This window comes from Micromesistius poutassou (genome assembly GCF_964030765.1).
Source record: "Micromesistius poutassou genome assembly, chromosome: 19".
Lineage (NCBI taxonomy): Eukaryota > Metazoa > Chordata > Actinopteri > Gadiformes > Gadidae > Micromesistius > Micromesistius poutassou.
In genome coordinates, this window is record NC_140289.1 from 11,396,531 (window position 1) to 11,405,724 (window position 9,194).

General features: G+C 48.9%; 1 protein-coding gene across 1 annotated transcript; it reads left to right on the forward strand.

Moving 5' to 3' along the window:
* Window positions 1–2,941: 2,941 nt before the first annotated feature.
* On the forward strand, window positions 2,942–6,974 carry LOC311363578 (creatine kinase B-type; the record flags this gene model as incomplete). Its single annotated transcript, XM_084483534.1, has 7 exons — window positions 2,942–3,134; window positions 3,667–3,821; window positions 3,950–4,082; window positions 5,213–5,384; window positions 5,750–5,873; window positions 6,165–6,354; window positions 6,726–6,974. The coding sequence occupies 7 exons, from the start codon at window positions 2,942–2,944 to the stop codon at window positions 6,902–6,904; spliced, it is 1,146 nt and encodes a 381-aa protein (XP_084339660.1). The 3' UTR covers window positions 6,905–6,974.
* Between the last annotated feature and the right edge of the window lie 2,220 nt (window positions 6,975–9,194).

Below are 9,194 nucleotides of genomic sequence, written 5' to 3' on the forward strand. Positions count from 1 at the left end.
TCTATTACTGTGGTCATCTCTCTGAGGAAGAGACACAGAGACAGACAGAGAGAGAGAGAGAGAGAGAGAGAGAGAGAGAGAGAGAGAGAGAGAGAGAGAGAGAGAGAGAGAGAGAGAGAAAGAAAGAGACCGTGAGAGTTTCTCTGGTCAACAACAGCGTCTTGTGTTTCATTAATAAATGGGCTTCATATGCAAATGAGGCATTGGGTGAATGAGACTGGGGGGAGGGGCTTAGTGCGTCTGTGTGTCTGTGTGTGTGTCTCTGAGTGTGTCTGTGTGTGTGTGTGTGACCACGGCAGGAAGGAGAGGTTCTGAATGGCGGTGGTTTGGCAGGCCCGGTGTGTTGTGCTGCTGTTCTGAACCATGAGTTCTGAACAGGTTCTGGGGCCGGTTCCTGGCGGCGGCAGTCAGGAACCGTCCTCTATAGAGGGGAACCGTCCTCTACAGAGGACGTTCTGTCACCTCGTCCCATTGATTCCATCAGCCCACTGGACAGACAGGGTGAACAAACAGTTCTCAGCAGTTGGCCAACATTAACGGTAAAGTGGCGCACCATGATTTATTTTTGCTTTTTTCTTGTTAGCGCATTCCAAATCTGGAGCACGAAATCCACCGTTTAGCCGTCGGGGATCGATTGAGACGTTCTGCTGCTATGCAGTTTCTGCCATCCAGTTAAGTCATCACTGGGTGTCACATGATCACCTGCACAGCATCCTTCTACTTGGCCCTCGTCCCAGTGGTCCCACACTCACAGGATGCTCAGCCCTCGGCCAATAGGGAAGGAGTTCCTGTCAGGGAAACGGTCCAAGGTCCATCTCCGAGGCCCCGTGTTTAATAGTCCGGCTGGAGCGCGACAGCAGGGCCAGGAGGCTGCGAGGGGGGCTCCAGTGATCCGCTGGTTCCCCTCTAGCAGCCACAGAGAGCAGCGTCCATATCGTAATGAGTCATTAACGATTGGTTATGTAGTCGATGCATTTTACTTGCAATGAATGGGGATCCTACGATCCACAGTGAGCGGCTGTTACCTGGTAAACCCACCATTACTAATCACTAATTAGTAAGACTGTTTCCGAGAAACACAAAGAAACAGACACACCCACCAAACGCAACAGACACACACGCACACACACACACACACACACACTCACACACAGGGATTAATTATTCAGAGTCGCAGGATGGAGGAGGGAGGTGGGTCTGGAGGTGCTGCTCTGGCGGGTCACAGAGTGCACCGTAGCAGTACTGGACCGCCGGTGTACTGGTAGTGTGTAGTGCTATATGTTGTGGTACTAGTACTTCCCTATGTTATAGTACTGCGATTACACTGTGGTACTACTGTAGATGCTACCCTGCAGGAGGACCTGTATGGGGTATTCCCTGTGCTAGTAAACCTTGGTATTGTGGTACAATGCTAGCACTGTGGGGCTATGTTAGCACTGCCGGGCTATGTTAGCACTGTGGTGCTACGTGTCGTGCAACATGAGTACCGCAGTGCTGTCCACTCTGCCAGGGGGCCCGGACGAAGTGTCCCAGGGTTGAGATTTGGATTAAAGCGATGATGTCACAACATGTACTGCAGCACTTCCCCGTGCCTTATAACCTCCACTTCCACCCTTCAGATTATCCTCTTCCTATTGGCCGAGTGCCCTGCAGAGCAAAGCTGTCCACAGTGTCCAACAGCCACACCACTTGTCTGCATCATCTCAGCACGCAGTCTGTGTCACACTCACACACACACACACACACACAAACACAAACACAAAGTCCCACCATAAACAACACACTCGCACTCCAGTCCTGAAGTGCAGGCGAGACCCGCCAACATGTTTATCCCTGCTAGAATCTGAGGTTTTTCTGTCTCCCCACCATTTCAGGTGAAAACTTGTCAAGTCACTAAGGATGAGACTAGCCCCCCCCTCCCCCCTTTCTCCTCACCCCCCCCCCCCCCCCCTCACCTCTATCTGTCCGTGAGCCAGAGATGGGGAGTGGGGGGGGGGTGGGTGGGGTTGGAGTGGGGGAGGGGGGTTGTAGAGAGACTGCTGCGTTTTCTTTCTCCAATAGAATGAATGGACTCGAAATAGGAGCCAATCAGACGCGAGCTGCGGCTCCGTATAAAAGCGAACAAAGCTTCTTAATTCTGGACACCAGTATTCACGTCGATCTGCTTACCCTCGCTCCACTCCAAGCTGCTCAGACTTGTTTTCTCCCCATAGAAAAGCGTCTTCAGGTAGGCTTTTCTTTGATTTTAAATCGCTCTAGACGTCGAGCGTATTTTTTTGCAGAGCGCGTACACACTGGCGCGCACACGGAGACTCCTTCGCTGCACAATGAACCAAAATTAACGGTTCATATTTTGCAGGACTGACAGACGAAGGGCTACAGTGCGATATTGCTAAATATAGTCCGTCGTTGCGCGTTGGACGGCTGTCTAATGGGTTTTTTTGTTGGGGGGGGATGTCTGGATTCCGGTGCAGGGCTGCGTCTCGGCATTCGGGCGACCTTGTCCGGGTTGATCCTACTACACCCGCAGTAGGCCTCCATCCCGCATCCCCACCTCGCCATTCCTCCATCAGTCCACCTCACACCTATTTAAATCATCTGACCGGCGGACCGAAGGCTTTCACGCCTGATTTCGGTTAACCTCCATCCACCCCCGTGCAGACGGGTGGATGTTAACCCATCGAGACGGCGCACGGAGGGTTAATTTGATGCTAAATGGGCTTTTTATTGAGCGGCCGTTATCTGGCTGGTTGCGTCACCGTGTTGTATAATAAGTCTTTGTCCCGCTGCCTTATCCCTCCAGACGGCTTTATAGGGCGCTGCGTGCCAAGCCGGGGCGACTCATTAAGCGGCTGTGTGTGTGCGTGTCGGGCCGTGCGTGTGTATTTGTGTGTGATCGTGTCGTTGTGTTATTTTTGTCCCCCCATCAGGTGAACCAACCATGCCGTTCGGTAACACGCACAACAAGCTGAAGATGAACTACTCCTCGGACCAGGAGTTCCCCGACCTCACCAAGCACAACAACCACATGGCCAAGATCCTCACCCCGGAGATGTACTCCAACCTGCGGGACAAAGAGACGCCCAGCGGCTTCACCCTGGATGACGTCATCCAGACCGGCATTGACAACCCAGGTATAATAGCCCCAATCCCTCATCCTATCTCCTCCCCCAGGCCCATCCGTCCGCGACCCTCAAAGTCCGTGTCACTGCGTCGCGGTTTTCTCAGTAATTTCTCCATCGCGTGAGGAAACCTAAGTCCATCGCTAGGCCTCTAAACCGCAGCGGGCCTCCAGCAGTGACCTTGTGGTCGCCCCCTAGCGGGCAGCCCGCGCACGGCGGCTTATGCTCGGCCGTCCGAAGCGGATTGGTTCGATATTTAATTTATAATCTCGCGGAGGAATGAACGAGCACTGGTAAAAGTTCCATTGCAGGGTCGATGATCACGTGACCTTAAGCAGGACACGGACATCGTCGTAATATATTGGTTACCGGTAATATCATCAAGATCTGCATAAAATATGGAGAATTAGCCTACCTCATTGATAACATTGGACGACTGCTATAGTGTCACTGTTCGTTGAACACACACCGTTGGTGCAGGTCACTACGTACAGGTTATTGCGTACAGGTTATTATAATAACCAACGATATGTTTCTGAAACAGGCCACCCCTTCATCATGACGGTGGGCTGCGTGGCGGGAGACGAGGAGACCTACGAGGTGTTCAAGGAGCTGCTGGACCCCGTGATCGAAGACCGCCACGGGGGGTACAAGCCCTCTGACAAACACAAGACCGACATCAACCCGGACAACCTGCAGGTACGCATGCAGACGCATAATCGCACGCACTATCGCACGCGCATACACTCAGAAACACACGTATAGCCTAGTACACACGCACACGTTTTTTAACATGATGTGATGGCCGTGCGTGTGGCGCACGGCAGGGCGGAGACGACTTGGACGCCAACTACGTGCTGAGCTCCAGGGTCAGGACGGGGAGGAGTGTGCGCGGGTTCTGCCTGCCGCCCCACTGCAGCCGCGGAGAGCGACGCGCCATCGAGGACCTCTCCCTCCAAAGTGCGTAGCTCCGCTTCTCCGTTCATGCGCACGCATCAATCATTAATGGTCCGCTGCTGCCCCCTGCCGGCGCAAACACATACTACAGTTACGTTTATGATCCACCATCGAAAGATCCCGTCAACACTAGTACAGATTGGGAATTGGAGTTACAAAATAATAATAAAGGGTTGTGTTGAAATTGACATCGGACCAAAGTGGCATTTTTGCTAATGCCACTTTGTCTTGATTAAATTGTGTATTGATTGAGTCGTGGTGGTGCTCACGCATTCGGCTCGGTAGCAATGACCAGTAGTCAAACAAATAGGGCAACATGAGAACAATGAGGCTCAATAAAAAAAAACGATTAATCAAAACAGAGTGGGGCCTGCCAAAAATACTGATTGGAGATTTAACAGTTCAGTCTGCGTCGAAAAGTACATGAAGAGATAGGAAGCTGGATGGCTTACAGGCTACTAACGGTCATAAGAGCCTAGCAGGTAACAGACGGTACTGAGAAAATCCTTTTACGTAATTCCCAAGGATTAATGTGCACGTGCTGTGCCTGCTTGATATAAATTTTATGCTCTCTGCTGCCCCCTGCGTTGAGATACTGCAGGTAGTCCTTTCTTTCTAGACTTCACAGCCTAAATTATAGCTTTAATTAAAGGGCCCTCTATTTCATCTACATTGGTGATGTGGATCAGCCTTTAAAGGGCATTTAAAGACCTACCCTCTCATGACATCAAACAATGGCATGTCCCACCTACATGTATGATGGATAGATCAGCCTAGCAGTTTCTACCGGCCACTGCATATGCCAGTGTTAAAATTGGGGGAGGGATAGTCTGGTGGGGAGGGGGTTTGATCCAAACCCAGACGAAAGGTACTGGGTTTTATCAACAATGTCTTCAGTCTACCTGTAGGTATTTTATAAAGCAAGATTCCCTCCAACCCCTACTGGTTCCTCAATCACATGGATCAGTATTCACTGTCAGTTGCTTTCGATCAAAGCGTCTGCTAAAAAACTGTTATAGTTAAAGCAATAGAAAAGTGAAGTCAACGTCGCATCAACAGGTAATAGTGGATTCCCTGTGGAAGAGCCCAGCAGTGATGCGATTGAAGGTTTAAAAGCGGTTTGCTGTGTGCAGGTCTGGACGCCCTGGACGGAGACCTGAAGGGAACGTACTACGCCCTGAAGAACATGACAGACGAGGAGCAGCAGCAGCTCATCGACGACCACTTCCTGTTCGACAAGCCCGTCTCCCCCCTGCTCCTGGCCTCCGGGATGGCCCGCGACTGGCCCGACGGTCGTGGCATCTGGTGAGTTCCAGGGCACCAACCAGACCCAGATGGGGTGGACAGTTTGGCCACTGGGGTCTCCATTTGTAGGAGACTCCAACTCAAACTTATTTGCATCACGCCACACTACGTGAATTACTAGTAGTTCACTAAATGATATTTAGTAGTTCAATATTTAATGAGTTATAGATCACTAAATTATTAGAAGTATTTCACTAACTTGCTCGTGGCTATGAATCATTAGGCCTTGTCATTTATACATGTTTTTTAATAAATGTTGAATATTTTTTGTTGCACCATTACATGTATAAAGTCTCTGTCGGTCAGCAATCTGGGATCTGGATTGGCTTGGAGCTCAGTAGCGTGACATGGTTCTGTTTCCTCAGGCACAACGAGGGCAAGACCTTCCTGGTCTGGGTCAACGAGGAGGACCACCTCAGGGTCATCTCCATGCAGAAGGGAGGCAACATGAAGGAAGTGTTCAACCGCTTCTGCACCGGCCTCACAAAGGTACGAAGCCTTGCTCCCAAACCCTGCAAGTTCAAATGAAGAGAGACACAACATGTGAGTCCACCACTCATTGCTGTAGCGTCTGCCTCAATCAATCGACCACGACAGAGACTCGTTTTTAATTACCCATTGCTATAATGACTATAATAACAACTAATTGCTAAATAATAACCCAGTTGAAGGAACGATACAATTCCTTCAGCCACAGAGACCCCCCCGAGCCATGTGGAACCCCATGTCTTCTCATAGCTTCACACTCAAAACAAAAACCGCCTCCTGATGTCATTGCAGATCGAGTCCCTCTTCAAGGACCGAGGACACGAGTTCATGTGGAACGAGCACCTGGGCTACGTGCTCACCTGCCCCTCCAACCTGGGCACCGGGCTGCGTGCCGGCGTCCACGTCAAGATCCCCAACCTCAGCAAGCACGAGTCCTTCGGAGAGATCCTCAAGAGGTTGAGGCTCCAGAAGCGTGGAACAGGTACATGACACTGAAAACCTGACGCTAAATGACCGACCCTGAACCCTAGATGGCCATTAACCCCTGACCCTAGAAGTCGATTACTCCCATTTTAGACCTTAACCGTGCCCTTGACACCTCACCTTAAAGGTAAAGGAGCCTTAGCCCTAACCCTAAGGGAAGATGAATCTAGCCCTGACACCTTTAGTTCACCCTAGATGACCGTTAACCCCAACCCTGTACGACGCCGGCCCCACCTTTCGGCCAGACCTTAGACCTTCCAAACTCACGGAACACATGAGAGTAGATATCGCCAAAAAAACCCTCGACGTATAGCATACATTACACGTGTATCTAACAACCCCCCCCCCCCCCCCCTCCTCCTCATTCAGGTGGCGTTGACACCGCCGCAGTGGGCGGAGTCTTCGACATCTCCAACGCCGACAGGCTGGGCTTCTCGGAGGTGGAGCTGGTGCAGATGGTGGTGGACGGCGTGCGACTGATGGTGGACATGGAGAAGCGCCTGGAGGCCGGCCAGGCCATCGACGATCTCATGCCCGAGCAGAAGTGAACTCTGACCCACTATAACCCTTGACCTATGTCCCCCCCCCCACCCCACACCTCACCACACCAACAACCACCACCCCCCCCACTCACATCATTCACCTGTACCCCTCCCTCCCTTCCTTCGTATATATATATATTTATATATATGAATATATATATCAGAAACCAATAATGTAAAGTACAAGAGGGTAGTACAAGACTCCATTCTGTCCTGCGATAGCTTCGTCTTCCAACAGCAGCTCTGGAGGGGTTTTCTATCTTCTGTTCACGTAGTTGTTGGATGAACACCTCAAATAAAGTCTTTGGCCCAATCCATGACCTCCTGGTGTTTTTAATCGTGTGGTATCTCTTCTACATTCCTATGAAATTAGATGGTACTGGCTCAACCATGCATATTCAATTCAATTCAATTTTATTTTTAAAACCCTTAATCACGGGTACAGTTTCAAAGGGCTCAATAGGCCATATATTTATGATATTTATTATATATATATATATAGGTCAACCGTGGACACCATTAATGGAACCCTTTGGAACATCTGGCTGTGTCATTCAGCTGCTGTCAAACAAATAGAAATGTGCACTCATGGCATTTATAAGGCGCTTTGGATCTTAGATACTGACATATGGACAATATATTATATGTTTGATCATACTCTGTTATATTATCTTAATCTCTGACTGTTAATGTGGTTTGTGTAACGGTTAAATTGCGGTACACATATTTCCGCCGCAGTGTGTGTGGATGGTTGAAGCGGTCGACACAGGAGGAGCATATAGTTAGTTGGTCGTTGGGGAATATTGCTAGTCAACAGACGGCAGCTCAACGCTATTTACCAATAAAACACATGTTTGGGTTTAGAGATGAAGAAAGCTTTTGGCCTTTAGATTCTGTTGGTTTCAGCACATCAAACAAAGCTGTAATCTGATTGGATGTGGCTTGGTGTGGGAGGGGTTAGGAGAGGAGGATCCTAATCTGTGTATGTGTGTGTGTGTGTGTGTGTGGGGGGGGGGGGGGTCATTGGGTTTATCTGCACTGCTGAGGGGTTTTATAGTACTGCAGTACTTCATAGTACTGAATACTTAACTGCTTATGCAGACCTAACACTCTCACACATGCATCAGATGCTAACATGGAAGCTATTGAGAGCAGATGCTTTAATCCGGTGAACAGAGTGAATCCTACGGCTTAGGCGAGTCGTGGGAAGTAAACCTAACCCCTTCAACACTATAATCCACTAAATGTTGAATATATGAATTAATAAATACAGGTGTTGGGGAAATGGGGAAATAACAAAAAGAAAACGCTCAATTGTATTTGTCTGTATTAATTTACTTCAGTTTGTTTTAAATCCAGACTATATTTTTCCACTTCATATAAAAAATATTGTTTTATTGATAGCCGCCTGGTTTCCCTTTGTGACAGGGACATCTTTTAACCAATCAATTCAATAGTACATTCAACTATACAGGAAAACCTGGATTATAGACAACAAGAGAGCGTTGTGTGGGGTATTCTGGTTGATTGACAGTAGAGGTTGACCACGCCCTGATCCATCAAGGAGTATCAAGATGTAGGTCTACAGGAGGCACACATTATACTATATGTTAGAACCTATAACCTTCTCAACTGGAGAAACCGCCATTGTGGTTAAGGTTATTAATGGGCCATCTAACTAGCGTTGATTTAGAAATGACAAACGTACGACATATCATGCATGACGTCAACATACTGATTAGACCACCTTTTTACTGTTGCATTTGACTACAACTAAGGTCGGTTATTCCGACTTCCTACTAGGGAAAATCAAATAAAGCGGCACGTCAACTCTGAGTTCTTCCCAGAAAATGTTAGCCTCAGCTAAATTGTGACATCGCTCACTTGACTATCTGGCTATAGTCTTTCCAGTGACGTATTCAATGCTTCCTATCTCAATTCCTTTAGCATGGGGTACACTGGACCATCCTTTGTGAAAGGAAAGGAGATAATGCCATCCCACAGTTCCTTGCGGCAGTAACATTTCAAACAACGCACCATTCATCCATTCACAAAAACAAATGACCATATCATCATACTGATTGGGATCCATGTCACTAATCATGAGTGGACAGGTCCAGAATGCATCCTCCTGACTCCTAACTCACACCAAACCCTGGCACCACATCACCCTAAAGGACCTCCATTGGCTTCCTGTTTCCCACCGGATCATTTATAAGATCCTGGTCTTCGCCCTTCACCAAGTGGCTCCTCCATATCTCTCTGACCTCATCTCCCCCCACCAACCCTCTCGCCC